Here is a 22,063-nt window from a genome sequence, read left to right on the forward strand (position 1 = left end):
TAGTAAAATATTCCAGTTTTTTCATAGTTCTTTAGAATGCTATGTTAAAAGTGAGGATCTGTTAATAGTGCCCTAAGAAATCAACATGTCTCTTATTTTAAGGTGGGCAATATGTTTGCTAAAATAACTAGCAGCCCACCAAGATAGACTTATAGGGCTTTATTTTTTAAACTCAGAAAAATAAATATTTTGAACACATCTATTGTGAGCAAGGGTCAGTAAGTACCATGATGTAATAAGTGGTCTCTGCATTACTAGAGTGTGCACCCGTCAGGGCTTTTGAGAAATTTAGCCCAGAAATACTCTGGCTAAATCAGAAAAGCTGTTTTGGCATTAATTGGCTTCATTTAGAAAGTCTTAGTAGAGTAGAGGCTTAAGAAGAAGACAGCTAAGTCTTCTCTTAAAGATGTCTTTCTCCTCTTAAATATCCTCTCTTCAAAGTCCTTACTAAATTTCTGTTAATATAATATTTAGCATGGCTTAATGAACTTGTGACCATCTAGTACCTCTTTATTTGCTTGAAGTAGCATGAATCATGCAGCGAATATAGCAATAAATCAAGCAATTTAATTTTCATTATCAGCCATTTAAAAAGCTAATCCAAATTAGGAAAACAACAATAAAGAAGCAAACTGAAAATTCATTAATATGAAACAAGCCCAGATTTGATTTCTTTCCAATTTGAGAATCAGATGCTCAGAAGAAAGGTACTTTTTTAGCTAGAGCTAATCTAGAGGAATCCTGTCTGTATCAAAACTAAAAACAATGTAACAAGAAAATAACATTGTGAAAAATGTCATGCTCAAGCTCAAAGGCTCCAGTTTCTTGCAATTTCCTAGTGAGATGCTTGTGATCTGAGGTTTTATCAGGATGAAATACTCAGCTGTCTAACATCCTTGGCACTTTTCACTTCTTTGAATGGAGAGAAAGAAAGATGCTATCTATGAAAGACGAATAAATAGAATTGAGATTTTATAAGTAAAAAGTCATAGGTTTCAAGAAAACTTACTGTAGAAAGCAGCCATTTTATATATTACTTTCCTCTTGGTAACCATGTTGAACAAAAGAATAGAAAGAAAAATAAAAAATTTCAAAGAAAATTTTTACCGTGGTTGGGAAGGCTAGAAATCCCTTAATTTTTTTCTTAGCAGAGAAGTTTCATTTTACTCTGACTTCTGGTGAACATGATGTAAAATGGAGTAAGATGGAAAAGATAATTTATGATTTTCCTTTTATCTTCTTTTTTTTTGGTTGTTATTTTTTAGGAAATTATTGTGAAAATTGTGACCAAAAAACTTGGAGAGAAATATCATAAGAAAAAGGGTATTGTTAAGGTAAGGACATGAAGCCATGAATGGAATGTGATAAAACTGGTGGATGACTGAGTGAAGCTATTTTGATATTCCTTGGAAATTGAGTCCTAGTAGCAAGAGTATTAAAGCTGATGTTCTCGATGGTTCCGTAAAAGGCTACAGCTGAATTCAGAATGGAGTAATATTTCATTTCCAAGCTTAGTTTATACTTAACCTTGGTCTGTTTTCTTCCTTGACAAATAATATGCCTGACATTCCATCATCGCCTCTTGAACAAAGAACTGTGTGCATGCCTTGATAATAAGATATATGCTCATTGTTAATCATGGGCAATGTAATTATGCCCCAGATGCTCCCTGAGACCTTTGTGTTTTGCAGACAGACTCTATCTTTTGGCTGCCTTAGGATTTTAAAATCCATATCAGTACTATAGTCCTTTACTCCCTTTTGCTTTTCCTAAGTGTTGTTTCATTCTAGTTCACCGCCTTGCGCATGCACGAATTACCCTTCTCTAGTACTTTAAGACAGGCAAAATTATTCTCCTTATGTATTTCTTTTTTTTTTCTCTTAAGATTTATTTATATTTGTTTATCCCCCTCCACCCCCCCAGTTGTTTTTACATTTGCTGTGTGCTCCCTGTGTCCATTCCCTGTGTGCTCTGTGTGTCTGCTTGTCATCTCATCTTCTCTTTAGGAGGCACTGGGGAACCAATCCTGGGACCTCCGATGTGTGAGAGAGGTGTTCAGTCAGTTGAGCCACCTCAGCTCCCTGGCCTATTGTGTCTCTCATTGTCTCTCCTTTTTTTTAAAGATTTATTTATTTATTTCTCCCCACCCCTGCCCCGGCCCTGGTTGTCTGTTCTCTGTGTCCATTTGCTGCATCTTCTTTGTCCGCTTCTATTGTTGTCAGCGGCATGGGAATCTGTGTTTCTTTTTGTTGCATCATCTTGCTGTGTCAACTCTCTGTGTGTGCAGCGCCATTCTTGGGCAAGCTGCCCTTTCTTTTGCACTGGGCAGCTCTCCTTACGGGGCACACTCCTTGTGCTTGGGCTCCCCTACGTGGGGGACACCCCTGCGTGGCTCGGCACTCCTTGTGCACATCAGCACTGTGTGTGGTCAGCTCCACACGGGTCAAGGAGGCCGGGGGTTTGAACCGTGGACCTCCCATGTGGTAGACAGACGCCCTAACCACTGGGCCAAGTCCGCTTCCCTGTCTCTCCTTTTTCTCTCTCTCTCTTTTTTTTTAATTGATTGTGTTCAATCTCCTACTCTTTTTTTTTTTTTTAATTTATTTCTCTCTCCTTCCCCCCGCCCGTCCCAGTTGTCTGTTCTCTGTGTTCATTCGCTGCATGTTCTTTTGTCCACTTCTGTTGTCAGCAGCATGGGAATCTGTGTCTCTTTTTGTTGTGTCATCTTGCTGCATCAGCTCTCCGTGTGTGCAGGCTCATTTCTGGGCAGGCTGCACTTTCTTTCGCGCTGGGCGGCTCTCCTTACGGGGTGCACTCGTTGTGCGTGGGGTTTTCCCCGCATGGCACGGCACTCCTTGCACACATCAGCACTGCACATGGGCCAGCTCCACACGGGTTAAGGAGGTTTGAACCATGGACCTCCCATGTGGTAGACGGACGCCCTATCCATTGGACCAAGCCCACTTCCCTTGTCTCTTTTTTTGCATCAGCTCTCCACTCGGGCCAGCTTTCTGCTCAGGCCAGCTGTCCACATGGGCCAGCTCACCTTCACCAGGAGGCCCCGGGAAACGAACCCAGGACCTCTCGTATGGTAGACGGGAGCCCAATCGCTTGAGCCACATCCCTCACCCTATATATTCTTTTTTTTTTTTTTTTTTCCTCTGAGGCAGCTTGGTTTATTTATTTCATATCATTGAGGTCATGTAGTATTTGTCCTTCAATGCCTGGGTTGCTTCACTCAACATAAGGTTCTCAAGATTCATCCATGTTATCACGTGTGTTTGTAGTGTATTTGTTCTTAAAGCTGAGTAGTATTCCATTGTATGTATATACCACATTTTATTTATCCATTCATCTGTTGATGGGCATTTGGGTTGACTCCAACTTTTGACAATAGTGAACAATGCTGCTATGAACATTGGTGTGCATATCAGTTTGTGTCCTTGTTTTCAGTTCAACTGGGTATATACCCAGTAGTGGAATTGCTGGGTCATATGGCAAATCTATAGCTAGTTTTTTGAGAAACTGCCAAACTGTCCTCCAGAATGGCTGGATCCTTCTGCATTCCCACCAGCAGTGGATGAGTGTTCCCTTTCCTCCACATTCTCTCCAGGATTTGTAGTTTTCTGTTTTCATAGCTGCCAATCTTATGGGAGTAAGATGGTATCTCCTTGTAGTTTTGATTTGCATTTCCCTGATAGCTAGAGATTTGGAGCATTTTTTCATGTGCTTTTTAGCCATTTGTATTTCTTCTTTGGAGAAGTGTCTGTTTAAATCTTTTTCCCATTTTTTAAATGGGTTGTTTGTCTTTTTATTTTCAAGATATAGGAATTCTTTATATATGCAGGATGTAAGTCTCCTATCAGATATATGGTTACCAAATATTTTCTCCCATTGTGTAGACTCTCTTTTCACTTTCTTGACAAACTCCTTTGAGGTGCAGAAGGCTTTAATTTTGAGGAAGTCCCATTTATCTATTTTTTCTTTTGCTGCTTGTGCTTTTGTTGTGAAGTTCTTGAAGCCATTTCCTATTACAAGGTCTTGTATATGCTTCTCTACACTGCTTTCCAAAGTCTTTATGGTCTTGGCTCTTATATTTAGGTCTTTGATCCATCTTGAGTTGATTTTTGATTAAGGTGTGAGATGGTAATCCTCTTTCATTCTTTTACATATGGATGTCCAGTTCTCCAGGCACCATTTGTTGAATAGGCCATTCTCTCCCAGTTGAGACGGTTTGGTGGCTTTATCGAATATTATATGACTATATATGTGAGGATCTATATCAAAACTCTCAATTCGGTTCCATTGGTCTGTGTGTCTCTCCTTGTGCCAATACCATGCTGTTTTCACTACTGTAGCTTTGTAGTATGTTTTGAAGTCAGGTAGTGTGATTCCTCCAATTTCGTTTTTCCTTTTCATTATGTCTTTGGTTATTTGGGGCCTCTTTCCTTTCCAGATAAATTTCATAGCTAGTTTTTCTAGTTCCTTAAAGAATGTTGTGTTGATTTTTATTGGGATTGCATTGAATGTGTAGATCAGTTTTGGTAGGATAGACATCTTAATAATATTTAGTCTTCCTATCCATGAACAGGGAATATTCTTCCATTTATTTAGGTCTTCTTTGATTTCCTTGAACAGTGTTGTATAAGTTTTTTACATCTTTAGTTAAATTTATTCCTAGGTATTTGATTTTTTTATTTACTATTGTAAATGGTATTTGTTTCTTGATTTCCTCCTGAGCTTGCTCATCATAGGTGTACAGAAATGCTACTGATTTTTGCGCATTGATCTTATAACCTGCGACTTTACTAAACTCATTTATGAGTTCTAGAAGTTTTGTTGTAGACTTCTCAGGGTTTTCTATGTGTAGGATCATGTCATCTGCAAATAATGAAATTTCGACTTCTTCCTTTCCAATTTGAATGCCTTTTATATCTGGTTCTTGCCTCAGTGCTCGAGCAAGTACTTCTAAGACAATGTTAAATAGAAGAGGTGATAGTGGGCATCCTTGTCTTGTTCCTGATCTTAGAGGGAAGGATTTTAGGATTTCACCATTGTGAATGATGTTGGTGGTGGGTTTTTCATATATACTCTTTATCGTGTTCAGAAAATTTCCTTGTATTCCGATCTTTTGCAGTGTTTTAATCAAGAAAGGGTACTGTATTTTGTCAAATGCTTTTACTGCATCTAAAGATAGAATCATGTGATTTTTTTCCTTCAAACTGTTTATATGGTGTATTACATTGATTGATTTTCTCATGTTGAACCATCCTTGCATACCTGGAATGAATCCCACTTGGTCATGTTGTATAATTCATTTAATGTATTGTTGGTTAGCAAGTATTTTGTTGAGAATTTTTGCGTCTAGGTTCATTAGCGAAATGGGTCTGTAATTTTCCTTTCTTGTGGTGTCTTTGTTTGGCTTTGGCACTAGGGTAATCATAGAATGAGTTAGGTAATGTTCCTTCTGCTTCAATTTTTTGAAAGAGTTTCAGCAAGATTGGTGGATGTTTCCGGAATGTTTTGTAGAATTCACCTGTGAAACTGTCTGGCCCTGGGCTCTTCTTAGTTGGGAGGTTTTTAATGACTGATTCTATCTCTTGTGATTGGTTTGTTGAGATCATCAGTTTCTTCTTTCGTCAATATAGGCTGCTTATGTGTTTCTAGGAATTTGTCCATTTCCTCTGAATTGTCATTTTTGTTGGAATATAGTTTTTCAAAGTATCCTCTTATGACAGTCTTTATTTCTGTGGGGTCAGTGGTGATATCTCCTTTCTCATTTCTTATTTTATGTATTTGCATCTTCTCTCTTTTTTTCTTTGTTAGTCTAATGAAGGGTTTTGTCATTTTATTGATCTTCTCAAAGAACCAGCTCTTGGTTTTGTTTATCTTTTCAAGTGCTTTCTTATTTTCTATTTCATTTAGTTCTGCTCTTATCTTTGTTATTTCTTTCTTTCTTCTTCCTGTGGGTTTACTTTGTTGTTTTTTTACTAATTCCTCCAAATGTGCAGTTAGTTCTTCAATATTTGCTCTTCTTTTTTGATATATGAATTTATGGCTATAAATTTCCCTCTCAGTACTGCTTTTGCTGCATCCCATAAGTTTTGGTATGTTGTGTTGTCATTTTCATTAGTTTCAAGGTAGTTATTAATTTCTTTTGATATTTCCTCTTTCACCCACTGTTTTTCTAAGATTGTGTGCTGTTCAATTTCCATATCTTGGTGTGAAATCTGGGTCTCTGGCCCTTGCAGATTTCCAGCTTCACTCCACTGTGGTCAGAGATATTATTTTGTATGATTTCAATCTTTCTGAATTCATTGAACCTTTCTTTGTGGCCTAGCATATGGTCTATCCTGGAGAATGATCCATGTGCACTTGAGAAAAATGTATATCCTGCTGTATTCGGGTGCAGTGATCTGTATATGTCTATTAGATCCAGCTCCTCTAATATACTGTTCAAAATTTTTGTTTCTTTATTGATTATCTTTTGAGATGTTCTGTCCAAAGTTGATAGTGGCATATTAAAGTCTCCCACTATAATTGTAGAGGCATCTATTCTTTCACTTAGTTTTTCCAGTGTTTGCCTCACGTATTTGGAGGCGCCCTTATTAGGAGCATAAATATTTATGATTGTTCGTTCTTCTTGAAAGATTATCCCTTTCACTAATATGTAGTATCCATCTTTGTCTCTCACAATTGTTTTGCATTTAAAGTCTATTTTGTCTGATATTAATATAACTACTCCTGCCTTTTTTTTTGGTTATTGTTTGCTTGTAAGATTGTTTTCCAGCCATTCACTTTCAATCTCCATGAATCTCTGGGTCTAAGATGTGGTTCTTGTAGACGGCATACAGATGGGTCATATTTCCTTATCTAATTTTCCAGTCTGTATCTTTTGACAGGTGAGTTTAATCCATTGACATTCAGTGTTATTACTTTCAAGGAATTATTTATGTTAGCCATATTTTGTTTGGACTTGTGTTTGTCATATTTGGTTTGGTTTTTCCTTCTCTTTTTGTCTTTTTTGTTGCTCTTACACTCTCCTCCAACTCTGCCTCTCCTGTTTTTTTCTCTTTTCCTGCAGAACTCCCTTTAATATTTCTTGAAGGGCAAGGTTCTTGTTAGCCTACTCTTTTAATTTCTGTTTATCTGTGAATATTTTGAACTCTCCATCATTTTTGAATCCTAGCTTAGCTGGGAAGAGTATTCTTGGTTGGAAATTTTTTTCTTTTTGTACCTTGACTATATCATACCACTGCCTTCTTGACAAGAAATCAGCACTTAATCTTATGGAGTCTCCCTTGTATGTGATGGTTCTTTCTTCTCTTGCTGCTTTTTGAATTTTCTATTTGTCTTGAGCATTGGATAATTTGACAAGTATATGTCTTGGGGTGGGCCTGTTGGGATTTATGGTGTTTGGAGTGCGTTGTGCTTCCTGGACATGTACATCCATCTCTCTCAGTAGATTTGGGAAGTTTTCAGCCATTATTTCCTCCAACACCCTTTCTGTCCCCTTTCCCTTCTCTTCTCCTTCTGGGATGCCTATAATCATATGTTTGTGTGTTTTGCTTTGTCATTCAGGTCCCTAAGTCCTAACTAGATTTTTTTCTATCTTTTTATCGATCAGTTCTACTATGTGTTTGATTTCAGATGTACTGTCTTCTACGTTGCTAATTCTCTCCTCTGCCTCTTCTAATCTGCTACTATTTGCTGAGAGTGTATTTTTGATTTCTTGAACTTTGGTGTTCATCACCATCATATCTGTTATCTTTTTGCATATGTCTGCAATTTCCTCTCCAAGTGTTTTCTTCATATTTATAATCTCTTCCTTTTATTTCATTAAGTTGGTCTCTAATGTATGTTTTGAGATCTTTAATTACTTATCCAATGTTCTGCTCCTCTTCCTGGTTTTTAGTTTGTTGATTGGATTTGGCCATGTTTTCCTGATTATTGGTTTGGTTTGTAGTTTTTTGTTGCTGTCTGGTCATCATTTTATCTTGACGGGTTTAATCAGTTCCTTAGCTTCTTTGTCTAGTCTTGGGGATTAATTTGTTGTTGTTCATGCATAAGTGTTATGACTTCTCTTTTTCACTTTGTTCTTCTTACTCTATTTTCTTGTTGCTGGCTAAGTTCATCAGATGCCATCTTGCCCCACCTTCCTCCAAACGTATTTTCAATCTCACTTATTCCTATATATTCTTAAAGTCTTACTATAAGATCATCAGTCTCTTATTCTTTCTTCATGAAAACCTTAACTAAGCTTTGAATTGAGGTGATATTGTTGTTTTGTTTTGTTTTGTTTTTGAGGTACTAGGGCTGGGGATTGAACCCCGGACCTCCCATGTGGGAGGCAGACACTCAACTGCTTCAGCCATATCTGCTCCTTAGGGGTTTTGGTTTTTTGTTTTTTTTTTAATCACCCTCCTCCCCCAGATGCTTCTTGTCTGCTCACCTTCTCAAGGAGGCACCGGGAACCAAACCCGGGATCTCCCATGTTGTAGGCAGGCGTCCAATTAGTTGAGCCATATCGACTTCTCCTGAGTCTGTTTTTGTTAACTATAAACTGAGAAACATTGTGTGGAAGTTAGAAAATAGTACAGCTTACTGTACTTACTAAATTGACTGTTATCCTTTGTTTGGAATTTCATTTGTTTTCATTCTATTTATTTCTGTTCTTTTAAAAATTTCTTTCATATATTTCTTCCGTATAAAAGTGTTAATTTTACATGGCAGGAAGTAATTGACAAATATACAGCTGTTGTAAAGATGATTGATTCTGGAGACAAGTTGAAACTTGACCAGACTCATCTAGAAACAGTAATACCAGCACCAGGTAAATCTTTCTGCTCACTATTTAATGTATATGCGATCAAAATGAATGATTCCATTCTTAAAGCTGTAGTGTTTTTAATATTACTTGATGTTATAGACAGAAGTTTCCTTTTCAGTAATACGTAACTGCCAATGTAACTGATCCCTGTTTGACCTCAGGTAACTCGGTAGCTGATCAGCCTTCTTATAAAATTGTTCTGTGGCATTAATACTTTTCCTTCCTTTTTTCCCTGAAGCAAAATACAGATTTATGGACAAAATCTATCATATTGAGGATAATGTATTTGTTTTAGCTATCTGAGATAGTAATGTATAAGTCTATATTTTGCATTTTTTTCCCTTAATCATCTTTACCTATTTTGGTACTTTTCTTATACATCTCTAAATATATATACTATTTTGGTTAGTATGTTTGCCCCTGACCCAAAATATTCATGGGGAATGACTGCTGGTGCAGTGATAATGTTAGTTTCTAAAGCTTACATTTACCATATCTTTTTATTTTACCCCTCCTCACACCTCTCTGCCCCCCCCCAAAAAAAAAACACATTCATTGAAACTTTTTGTTTTGGCTTCAGTGAAATGTAATTGACATATATAAATTGCACACTTATGAAGTATACAATTTATTCAGTTTTACCTTGTCACTGCAGTCATTTCCCTTTATAGCCCTTCTGCAATCCCATCCCTTTGCTTCTGCCTCTTCTGCCCCCCAGGTAAGACTGAGCTGCTTTCTTCCACTGTAGTTTGCATTTTCTAGAATTTTAATATAAAGAAAGTCATAGAGTGTATCCTGCTTTTTTTCTGGTGTCTTTCACTAAGCATAATTATTTTAGATTCATCCATGTTGTCATGTGTATCAGCCATTCTTTTTCATTGCCAAGTAGTTTTGCACTGTATGGCTATACCACGATTTATATATCCACCCACCCTTTTGGGGACATTTGGGTTGTTTACAGTTTTTGGCTCTTAAAAATAAAGCTGCTATGTCCATTCATGTACAAGTTTTTATTTGGATGTATGATTTCCTGTCGTGGTCAAATGGTAGGCATATTTAAAATTTTTATAAACCTGCAAAACTATGTTATATATTTTAAAGGAATAAGATAACAGTAAGCTGAAATTTTTCTGGTTATTTCTGGACTCTGAACATTTCTTCCAAGTATCTTAGACCCCTTGCAATCTAAAATTAAAACATATGCCTTTAACAAATAAATGTAATAAATGAAGAGGCTTATAATGTTATAGTAATCAAAGCATCAGCAAACTTCTTTAGAATATTAGTTTTAAAATGATGAAGAACTTCTGAGAGAAGGGTTTTGTTTTTTGTTATATTCATTTAGTGTAACTGCATTTTTCTGTAAGAAGGTAGAAGAAAAAATGGATATTTTATTTGCATTGCATTTTATATTATTTTTTTATTGTAGGAAAAAGAATTCTAGTTCTAAATGGGGGCTATAGAGGAAATGAAGGTACCCTAGAATCCATCAATGAGAAGACTTTTTCAGCTACTATAGTCATTGAAACTGTAAGTTTTTACAGAAAGAAAAGCATTTCAAAATACTTTAAAAATATGCCATTTTTCCTTTTCATTGGCCTTGGTTTTTGTTTTATTTTAGAGTTTGGGCTTTTTCACCTTTTTTCTTATATGGAAATCTATAATCTTATTTTCTCCAACTACTCTTATTTCTAAAACATTTTGTTTTCTCACTATGAAAGAAATGTATGGTCATTGTATAAAACCTGAAAAATACAATTTAATAGAAATAATTTTAAATATTACCTGTAATCTTCCATCCCAGTAAAAACCCCCATTAATATTTTGGTCTGCTTATTTTCCAAGTCTTTTTTACTTTATAAAATTGTATGTTATATGTAAAGTTTTATATCCTGACTTCCCCCCCCCCACCCACATATGTAATTTTAAAAACTCTAGCATAATAAAAAAAGTGGGGAAAATACAGTTAATGGGGAAAGATCCACTTAGTTCAGTATTTTTTTTAAATGTCTCACCTTTCATAAAGGTTGTATAGTAACAGAGATCAATAAAGTAATTACTTTAAGGATCTTTCACATATAAATAAGATTGTTTATTGTCTTAAAGCTGGTTGTTCCTGATAGATCTGAGTGAGGCCAAGTGAGGCCTCCAATGTCTTCAGAAGGAAGAACAGAAACTTATCTTTTTCCTAATTGTCTAACTTTCTAGAACTCTACAATACTACGCTACGTGTCTTTATCTCTAAATCACAGGATTTTTCATCTCCAGGACAATGATTTTTAATATTTCTTTGACCATAGGCTTCTTGGAGAGTCTGGGAGAAATTTGACCTTTTTCCAAAATATTATACTTAACCACCAAATTTTTTGCATTCATAGACGCCCTCAGCCCATCCATCAACCTGTTTTCTAATATGTACCCCAGGAAGGGTTTCTGGAGAAACCCTTTAGGTCCTTGTTTGAGAGAATTTGCATATAAATAAATTGAGGATTTTTTTCCCATCTCTGACCTAGAAACTGTCATTACGAACATAAATTATAAGGGGGAAATAGAGGAGAAGGGAATTGGAACTGGCAATAGGAGTTTATCAGTTTCAATTAACACATTGAGTGTTTTTTAAAAACTCAATAGATTTTTTTTTCTCTCACACATATCAGTATAAGGTCATGGAACACTCCCATATTTCCTTGACAGATTGGTAGTCCTTTACTTTTTACCTTCTTAACACTATCAAATTTATGTGTTGCTTTTTCTTCTCAACTACAGGAAGCACAAAACAGTTAATTAGTATTGAAGATATTCTAGATTCATTTGAGATACCTTTGGTTCACAGTTTGTACAATTTTCATCAAGAGCTAATTTCTTACCTCCCTCACTGTAAACCCCACAGTTTCATCTTTCTTCCTAATGCTTCAGTTGCTTACAGGGCTGCACTGGGAGAAATCCTCCAAAAAAAACCTTTCTGGTTGATTGCAAAGCAGAATGTATTTTGAGAACAGGAAACCCACCTGCTAATTTTTTGTGGTTTTTTTCTCTTTTTTGTACCCTGCCCCATTAAAAATTGTGTATTTGTATGTGCGTGTGTGTCTGTCCCATTTGTTCTCATATTTTCCTCTAGTTTGCCCCAAAACACATGGACTTTTTAAGTGATTTCTTCTGCTATTTTAGACGTCATTTCTGATATCTTATTTTTTAATGTCAGTTATCATATTTGAAATTTACATATCAAGAAGATTTTTATACTAATAAATTACTCAAAAACACCCTCAGCTTTTTGGTTCTTTGCCTAGTAACCTCTGGCTCTGGATTTATAGTTCTTATCATAAAAATGTAATTGACCATGGACCTTTAAATGTGATAATGAAGAGTCCAATCTGGGTCATGCTTTATCTGAGAACTGATTTCCTTTAAACAAGATCATTATTATATATGAAAATGAATGATATTTTAAAAAGCATTTTAAAGGGAAAGTATGAGTCTCAGTAAAAATATATCAGAAGTCCCAGGCTTGAGTCATTGTTTTGTTCTTCATTCTTGTCATCATCATCTTCAATATTACAAGGGTTTCAAATTTTACCCAAGAAATTTAGTAATAATAAGTTAAAAATCATTGAGTTCATACTCATATTATGTTCCTCATATTAATCTAAGTACTTTATGTGGGGTCATTCCTCCCAACGACCCAATGATGTAGGTACTGTTATTATTCCCATTAGGAGATAATAGGGCACAGAGAGAATTAGTAAACTGAGGCAGAGAGGTTTCAACACCTGCTATAAGTAGGATTTGAATCTGGGGACAACTGGGCTCTAGAGCACAAATTCTTTACCTCTTTGTTCCTAGAGAGTAACAGCTTTTAGAAACTGGCATTTGTTTCCAGTGCCAATGTCTTTTATTAATCAAATTTTCCCCCTTCCCTTTTTTTTTTTGATATGGAAGGAAGAAGAGAATATATGGGAAGTTGGACTTATTTTCTGTAATATAGAACAGCCTATCACAACCAACGCAGGCAAACTAATGTTCAAGTGTGACTATCTTATTACTTACAATAATGATATTTGCTGTTAAGAATTTTTAAAAAAAGATAATGGCACAAATGTGATAGAAATTAACTTCTTGTTTGAAAAGTCCAAAATGGGTGGTCTTGATTAGGGAGTGGCTTTTTTCTAAGTGGACCCAGGATCCTTCCAACTTGTTACTCTACCATCTGCAGCAAGTGGCTTCTGTGCATCAGCAGGCTGAAGGAAAGTGAGCACCCAACTGGGAGGGTGTTCGGGCCAGGCCTCGAAGTGGCACATGTCCCTTCTGGACTCTTCCATTGGCCAAGGTCCCTCTTATGACCATGCTGAAGGAGAGGTAGGAGACATAGTAGCTGTTTGTCCAGGCAGCAGAGGAGATACTGAACGACTAGTCTCTCCCACAGTGTTTATTAACACAGTCTCTCCAAATTCTTCATTAAAGAAAAGCTGGTAGTTCTTAATGATAATGAGGTAGATTGTTTTTAAATTTTCTAGTATAGAAATGTTAGCTCCTTTAATGATATTTTAAGGTAAATTTGTATCCATAAAGGTGGTGTCATTTTCATGTCTTTAAAGTATAGGTGTGTTTTTAACCTTTTAAAAAACTATTCTTTTAATTTGTAGGGCCCTTTAAAAGGACGCAGAGTTGAAGGAATTCAATATGAAGACATTTCTAAACTTGCCTGAGTTTGAAAATTTGTTAACAACACATTAAAATTCCAAAGCATCAAATTGGTGTTCTCTAAGGCATTATCAGACTCTACTGTGTTAGGGCGTTTCTTTTGTATAAAACAAATGGATTTATTTAAATGTGCTGTTTAATTGTTTATCTAGACTTATATATAGAACTGTAATTATGTCTTATGAAGTATCAAAACTATGTAACTTTGTCCTCATATTTTTATTTTCCTTGTAATATTTACTTGATGATTTTTAAAATCCTTATTAAAAATGTTGTTGTAAAGTGTTTTATACAAAACAAAATTAGAATCATGTAATTAGAGAAAATCCTTCATATAATCTATACTTTCAGAGTAAATTTGAACTATAAATATAATAGCTTTATTGAGATATAATTTACATACTATTCAATTCACCCATTTAAAGTGTACAGTTCAGTGGGTTTTAATATATTGAGCTGTGCATCCATCACCACTATCTAATTTTAGAACATTTTTATCACCCCAAAAGAAACCTTGCACCCCATTAGCAGTCTTTTCCCACTGCACCCTTCTCCCAGTCCCTGGCAACCACTTACCTACTGTTTCTGGATTTTCCTATTCTGGACATTTCCTATAGAGTCACACATGTGGTCTTTTGTGACTGACGACTCCTTACTCCTAGCATATCTTCAAGGCTCACTATGCTCTAGCATGTATCAGAACTTCATTCCTTTTACAATTGAAAAATATTCCTTTGTTTGTATATACCACATTTTAAAAAATCCAATCATTGGTTGATGGACATTTGGGTTTTTTCCACTTCTTGGCTGTTATGAATAATCCTTCTGTAAGCATTTGTATACACAAATTTTTGCATGAACGTATGCTTTCAATTCTCTTGGTGATCTAGGAATAAAATTGCTGAGTCAGGTGGTAACTATGTTTAATCATTTAAGGAACTGCAGAATGTTTTCCAAAGTGGCTATCATTTTACAGTCTCACAGGCTATGATAATATCAACCTAGACATTTCAAATAGGTAGAGCAGTATATTATTTAGGGATGCAGAAAACAGGAAACCCACCTCATGCTTGCTTTTGCAAACAAAAAGAAAAAGAAAATGTAGAGTTCACATAACTGAAAAGTAGACCCTCGCTTCATTTGCAATGGGGTCCAAAGTATAATATAAACGGTCTCATCAGAACTTGGTCGCAGCATCTCTGGCTCCCTCTGCCTGGCTCCATTCCCAGGCACACTTACAATGGCAAGATCACTGCCAACATCTCCAGGTTTACATCTTACCCTCCAGTGTCGCCAGTAAGAAAGATTAGCTTCCCTAACAGTTTAAAGGAAAGGCCTAGAATTGAGTCTTGTTGAACCAAACCTGAACAAATCACTCCAAATAAGAATACTGGAATATTTTTGGCCAAACCTGGGCTATATCCCAAGCCCCGAGCCATCTCCCTTGGACTAAGAGTTGGAGAAGGGGGATTTCCTAAAGAAAATGTAACTTCTCCTGTCAGAAGATGGGAGACACTATTCTGGTCAAAAGAAATAATAGATGTCCATTATAAGAAGCAGTATAAGAATTAGTAATAAGATGGTGTCAATTTTACAGATACTCTTTCCAGATGAAATAGTGTTTCAGAAATAACTTGGAGGGAAACGGACTTGGCCCGAGTGGTTAGGGCGTCCGTCCGTCTACCAAACGGACTTGGCCCAGTGGTTAGGGCGTCCGTCTACCACATGGGAGGTCCGCGGTTCAAACCCCGGGCCTCCTTGACCCCTGTGGAGCTGGCCCATGCGCAGTGCTGATGCACGCAAGGAGTGCCCTGCCACGCAGGGGTGTCCCCCGGGTAGGGGAGCCCCACGCGCAAGCGCGCCTATAAGGAGAGCCGCCCAGCGCGAAAGAAAGTGCAGCCTCCCCAGGAATGGCGCCGCCCACACTTCCCGTGCTGCTGACGACAACAGAAGCGGACAAAGAAACAAGACGCAGCAAATAGACACAGAGAACAGACAAGGGGGGGGGGGTTAAAAATAAATAAATAAATAAAAATAATAACTTGGAAACAAAATATCAAGGAAAGGGTCTGCGTTTTGGAGTTGGGCAGATTTTCTTTTGAATTTTGACTATTCTGTTCAATAGCTGTTTAATCTTGGAAGTTAATGTTCTCGAATTTCAATTCTGTTAATCTATAAATTGTCAAAAAAAAATATATGTCTTTGCAGGGTTCTAAAAACTCCAGAAAATTCATAGTAAGTGGCAGACAATGCGCAACACATAGTAGGTATTTAATAAAAAGTAGGGAGTGGTAGTGGCAGTAAGTGGAGCAGAGCAATAATATTTTGAAACCCAGCCTCATGTAAATCTGGCCTAAAGAGTTTCCATAGGGAGACTTGTTTTTCCTGATAATCGTGTAATAAAGAAAACCTGACAAATTACACATGCCTCCACCAAATTTATATTTGGAATCATCTCACTTCATAGAAAAAATATTTCATCCCTACCTCCTGTTATTCCCACGTTCATTTGATCCTTTTCTCTGACATCTTCCTGAAATCATCTCAGAATGAAATGAAGGGCAAAATGACTTCAGACACCTAAAATCAAATCTTATTGACATTTTTTTCTCTTTTCAAAGCACCATAAGCTATTGTTTTTCTCAATCTGCTTGGTGTAACCCAATGTATTATATTTTTGTTCATGCCCCATACAGTTTGAGTTTATCTAAAGTGTACGATCAGTGGCATTTGGTATAATCATCAAGTCGCACTTACATCACATCCATCAATATTAGGGCATTTTCATTAACAACAACAACAACACTCATACCCATATGTTTTTACCATTTCCATTTATTTACAAACAACTTTTTTACCAATTCTGTACAGATTAAACCTCAGCTTTCCATTTTCTAACTGCGTTCTTTTCTCTGATGTCTTATATTCTAGCTATAAACTCCATGAGTTTGCGCATTATATTTAGTTTACAAAAGCAAAATCATACAATATTTGTCCTTTTGTATCTGGCTTGCTTCAATAATGTCAACCATTTTCATTTACATTGTCATGTTTTACAGCTTCATTTCTTCTTACTTCTGAATAATATTCCATCATGTGTATATACCACATTTTGTTTATCCATTCATTGGTTGAGGGACACCTGGGTTGTTTCCATCTTTTGGCAATTTTAAATAACATCACTGTAAACGTCAGTGTGCAGATGTCTGTTCGTGTCACTGCTCTCAGTTCTGGGTATATTCCTGTAGCCATGTTGCTGGGTCTCATGGTAGATCTATATCTAGCTTCCTTAGGAACCCCCAAACAAGCTTCCACAGTGGCTGTACTATTCTATATTCCCACCAACATGAATCGGCATTCCTATTTCTCTACATCCTCTCCAACACTAGTTTTCCGTTTTGTTAATATCGACCATTCTAGTAGGTGTGAAATATCTCACTATAGCTTTGATTTGTATTCCCTAATAGCCAGTGATGTTGAATGTGTGTTTTTCGCCGTTTTTATTTCTTCTTTAGAAAAATGTCTAGTCAGGACTTTTGCCCATTTTTCTGTGTCACTTTTTATTGTTGAGTTGTAGGATTTCTTTATATATCATAGATATTAGACCCTTGTTGGATATGTGATTTCCAAATATTTTCTCCCATTGAGTAGACTGTCTTTTTACCCTCTTCACAAAGTCTTTGAGATGCAGTAGTGTTTAATTTTGAGGAAGTCCCATTTATCTATTTTTTCTTTTGCTGCTTATGCTGTGGGTGTAAAGTTTAAGATACTCTTTCCTTCTGCAAGGTTTTGTAGATGTTTCCCTACATTATCTTCTAAAAGTTTTATGGTCCTGGCTTTTTATGTCTAGTCCTTTGATCCATTTTAGTTGATTCTTAAATAGGGAGTGAGATAAATGTTCTCTTTCATTTTTTTTCTTATGGGTAATCCAATACTCCCAGCACCATTTGTCAAAGACTTCTGTCCCAGAAAAGTGGACTTGGTAGGCTTATCAAAAATCATTGATGGGAGTGGATGTGGCTCAAGCAGTACAGCACTTGCTTCCCATGTGGGAGGTCCCCGGTTCAGTTCCTGGTGCCTCCTTAAAACAAAATAACAAATGAATAAACCAACTTGGGGAGACGATATGGCTCAGTGGTTGAGTGCTGGCTTCCCACATATAAGGTCCGGGGTTCAATCCCCAGCCCCAGTACCTTAAAAAAAAAAAAAAAATCAGTTGACTAAAGAGGGGAGGGTCTATTTCTGAACTCTGAATTAAATTTCATTGATCACTGTGTTTACCTTTATGCCAATACCACACATTTGGACCACTGTAGCTTTAAATACACTTCAGGGTCAGGGAACGTGAGTCCTCCAACTTTGCTCTTCTTTTTTAGGGTGTTTTTGGCTATTAGGGACCCCTTCCCCTTCCAATGAAATTTGGTAGTTGACTTTCCTATTTTTGTAAAGTAGGCTATTCAAATTTTGATTGGTATTGCATTGAATCTATAAATCAATTTGGGTAGCCTTGACCTCTTCACAATGTTCAGTCTTTTCCAATCCATGAACATGGAATGTCCTAACACTTGTTTAGCTTTTCTTTGATTTCTTTTAGCAGTGTTACATAGTTTCCTGAATGCAGATCCTTTACATTCCTGGTTAAATTAATTCCTAGATATTTAAACCATTTGTTGTTATTGTAAATGGAATTTTTTTCTTGATTTCTTCCTCAGCTTGCTCTGCTAGTGTTTAGAAATGCTACTGATTTTTGTGAATTGATCCTGCCATTTTGCGGAACTAATTTATTAAGTGTAACAGCTTTGTTGTAGATGTCTGGGTATTTTCTAAATATAGGATCATGTCATCTGCAAATAGAGTTTTACTTCCTCTTTTCCAGTTTGGATGCCTTTTTTTTTTCTTGCCTAATTGTTCTAGCTAGAACTTCTAGCACAATGTGGAATAACAGTGGTGACAGTGGGTATCCTGGTCTTGTTCCCAATCTTAGAGGGAAAGCTTTCAACCTCTCCCCATTGAGTATTATGTTGGCTGTGGGATTTTCATAAATGACAGTTATTATGTTGAGGAACTTTCCTTCTATACCTATCATTTGAAGTGTTTTTATCAAGAAAGGACTAGATTTTGTCAAATGCCTTTTCTGCTTCAATCAAGATGATCAGATCATGTGGTTTTCTCCCTTTGATTTGTTAATGTAGTATATTATGTTAATTTATTTTCTTATGTTGAACTACCCTTTCATACCAGGAATAAAAGCCACTTCATCGTGGTGTATAATTCTTTGTTTTGTTTTTGGTGTTTTTTTGGTTTTCATAAAGGGTATTTATTTGGGGTAGGAGCGTTCAGATACCAGGCCATAAAGCATACTTCCCACACCAAAGTCTATTTGGAGCAAGATGACTGCCGATGTCTGGTAGGGTTCAGGCTTCCTGGATTCCTACATTCCTGGGGCGTGTGTTTCTCTGGGTTCAAGGTTCCTTCCTTCCTGGTGCTGGCTACTCTTTCCTCTGCTTTGACTTCCCGGGGCTCCAGCTTAAGTCTTCAGCATCAAATGCCGACATCAAAACTCCAACATCAGAAACCCTCAACTCTGTCCTTTGCTATGCCTTTTATCTGTGAGTCTTCACCCACCAAGGGGTGGGGACTCAATGTTCTAATCATAACTCAGTCATGCCTGGGTACAGATCAAATTACAAACATAATCCAATATCTATTTCTGGAATTCATAACCATATCAAACTGCTACCCTCCACCCTCTGAATTCCAAGAAGACATTACAGTATTTGAAAAAAACCTTAAATCAGTAATAATGCAAGTACTAAATCCTATTACAATCAATTTAAAAAATACAGTTTGTCTTGGGGCAAAGTCCTGTCTGCTGTATAATTATTTTTGTATGCTGTTGAATTCTATTTGCAAGTATTTTGTTTAGAATTTTCACATCTGTGTTCATTAGAGAGATTGGTCTGTAATTTTATTTTTTAATAATATATTTATCTGGCTTTGGTATTAGGAAGACGTTGGCTCCATAGAGTGAGTTTGGTAGCATTTCCTCCTGTTCAATTTTTTGGAAGAGTTTGAGCAAGATTGGTATTAAAGGGAAGCGGACTTGGCCCAATGGATAGGGCATCTACCTACCACATGGGAGGTCCACGGTTCAAACCCCAGGCCTCCTTCACCCGTGTGAAACTGGCCCATGCACAGTGCTGATGCGCGCAAGGAGTGCCGTGCCACGCAGCACGGGTGTACCCCGCGTAGGGGAGCCCCACACGCAAGGAATGCCCTGTAAGGAGAGCGACCCAGTGCAAAAGAAAGTGCAGCCTGCCCAAGAATGTTGCTGCACACACGGAGAGCTGACACAACAAGATGATGCAACAAAAAGAAACACAGATTTCCGGTGCCACTGAAAAGGATAGAAACAGTCACAGAAGAACACACAGCAAATGGACACAGAGAGCAGACAACTGGGGAAGGGGGAAGGGAGAGATAAATAAATAAACAAACAAACAAACCTTGAAAAAAAAAAAACATTGGTTTCTTCTTGGAGCAATTGGTAGAATTCACCTGTGAAGCCATCTGGTCCTGGGTTCTTTATTTTGGAGAGTTTTTTGATGAGTGTTTCAATCTTTTTACTTGTGATTGGTTTGTTGAGGTCTTCTATTTCTTCTAAGGTCAGTGTAGGTTTGTCATGTATTTCTAGGAATTTGTCTATTTCATCTATGTTGTCTAGTTTGTTGGCATACAGTTGTTCATAGTATCCTCTTAGGATCTCTTTTGTTTCTGTGGAGTCCATAGTAATATCCCTCCTCTCATTTCTGATTTTATTTGTATCTTCTCTTTTTTTCTTTTTTTTTTTAATTGACTTTGTAATAATATTACATTAAAAATATATAGGTGAGGTCCCATTCAACCCCACCCCCCCAGCCCCCCTCTCCCCCCCCCAACAACACTCGTTCCCATCATCATGACACATCCATTGGATTTGGTAAGTACATCTTTGGGCACCTCTGCACCTCATAGACAATGGTTCACATCATGGCCCATACTCTCCTCCATTCCATCCAGTGGGCCCTGTGAGGATTTACAATGTCCGGTGATTACCTCTGAAGCACCATCCAGGGCAGCTCCATGTCCCAAAGACGCCTCCACCTCTCATCTCTTCCTGCCTTTCCCCATACCCATCGTCCACCATGTCCACTTTTCCCAATCCAATGCCACCTCTTCTATGTGGACATTGGATTGGTTGTGTCCATTGCACCTCTATGTCAAGAGGAGGCTCAGATTCCACATGGATGCTGGATGCAATCCTCCCATTTTCAGTTGTAATCATTCTAGGCTCCATGGTGTGGTGGTTGTCCTTCTTCAACTCCATCTTAGCTGAGTGTGGTAAATCCAATAGTTCAGATTGTAGGTGTTGGAGTCTGTTGAGGCTCAGGACCTGGCTATCACATTGTCAGTCCAGAGATTCAAATCCCCTAAATATATCTTAAACCCCAACATTAACTGCACCTCCAGCACATTAGCATGAAAGTCTTATGAAGGGAGATCCCATCTGAGTCCAGATTCATCACACATAAACACCATTTCCAAAGAGGGGCCATCTGCCCTGGTAGTTAACCCCATCGGCCATGACCATAACTCCCATGGGTCTCTTTAGCCCTCAAAGGAACCAATATCTGGGGGTTGTATCTGCTTTATCTGTCTCTCTGACTCTGCTCAGTTGTGCATGAGGGCAATCCTTCTGCCAGCCTCCAGACTCTTTTTTAGAAACTCGTAGCCATATAAACTCATTTCTCCTTTCCATTTCCCCCTTACTTTAGGTCAAACAGCATTTTAAAGTCATGTTATTTTATGTAGACAGGGATATTCTGCTGATCCGCATTGAACCTTCCGTATAAGGTCATTTTCCAGTTGCATCATCAGTTGGTAGTTGATAGTGGTCCCTCGGTGCCAGGGAGGCTCATCCCCGGGTGTCATGTCCCACGCTGGGGGGAAGGCATTGCATTTACATGCTGAGTTTGGCTTCGAGACTGGCCACATTTGAGTAACATGAAGGCTGACAGGAGGAAATTCCCAGGCACAATGTTGCTCTAGGCCTTGTTCTTATTTTAGGTTTATCAGCTCACAAGCATAGTCATTAGCATCAGGGGCTCACTGTTGAACCCTCACTCCCTCCCGGTCCCCGCCACTGTACCTGGGAGACTGTCGCTGCTCCCCTAGGGACCACGACAGAGCACCACTGGCCAGGAACCCAGTACCCTCCCTGCTGTGGTTTTTAATTGTTGCCACTATGAGTATATCCAAACATTACCATGCACCCTGGACATATGTTCTGTACAGCTCCCTGTCAGCCATATATCACCTGTCATTGGTATCCCATACCAGTATCCCTCCATTGCCATTGTTGAAACACTCTGTGATCCAGAACTCCCCGAAATTTGAAGCCCAATATAATGTCATGGTCCCTTACTAGGGAATGGCATATAGCGATGGGTTTAAAGGATAGATAAAGAACTTGGATAAAGTTAAAGAACTTAG

The 22,063-nt window shown here is 37.6% G+C and overlaps 1 protein-coding gene across 1 annotated transcript in view; it reads left to right on the forward strand.

Annotated features, from left to right (window-relative positions):
• The window catches only part of KIN (Kin17 DNA and RNA binding protein), a 38,156-nt gene extending 22,204 nt beyond the window's left edge, over window positions 1–15,952 (forward strand). The window contains exons 10-13 of the mRNA XM_004480072.5: window positions 1,266–1,334; window positions 8,734–8,833; window positions 10,260–10,360; window positions 13,474–15,952. Of these exons, the coding sequence (XP_004480129.1) occupies window positions 1,266–1,334; window positions 8,734–8,833; window positions 10,260–10,360; window positions 13,474–13,536 (333 nt within the window). The 3' untranslated portion in view covers window positions 13,537–15,952. The remainder of the gene's footprint in view (window positions 1–1,265; window positions 1,335–8,733; window positions 8,834–10,259; window positions 10,361–13,473) is intronic.
• Window positions 15,953–22,063: the final 6,111 nt, after the last annotated feature.

Source organism: Dasypus novemcinctus, chromosome 20, assembly GCF_030445035.2.
Source record: "Dasypus novemcinctus isolate mDasNov1 chromosome 20, mDasNov1.1.hap2, whole genome shotgun sequence".
In the NCBI taxonomy this organism is placed as follows: domain Eukaryota; kingdom Metazoa; phylum Chordata; class Mammalia; order Cingulata; family Dasypodidae; genus Dasypus; species Dasypus novemcinctus.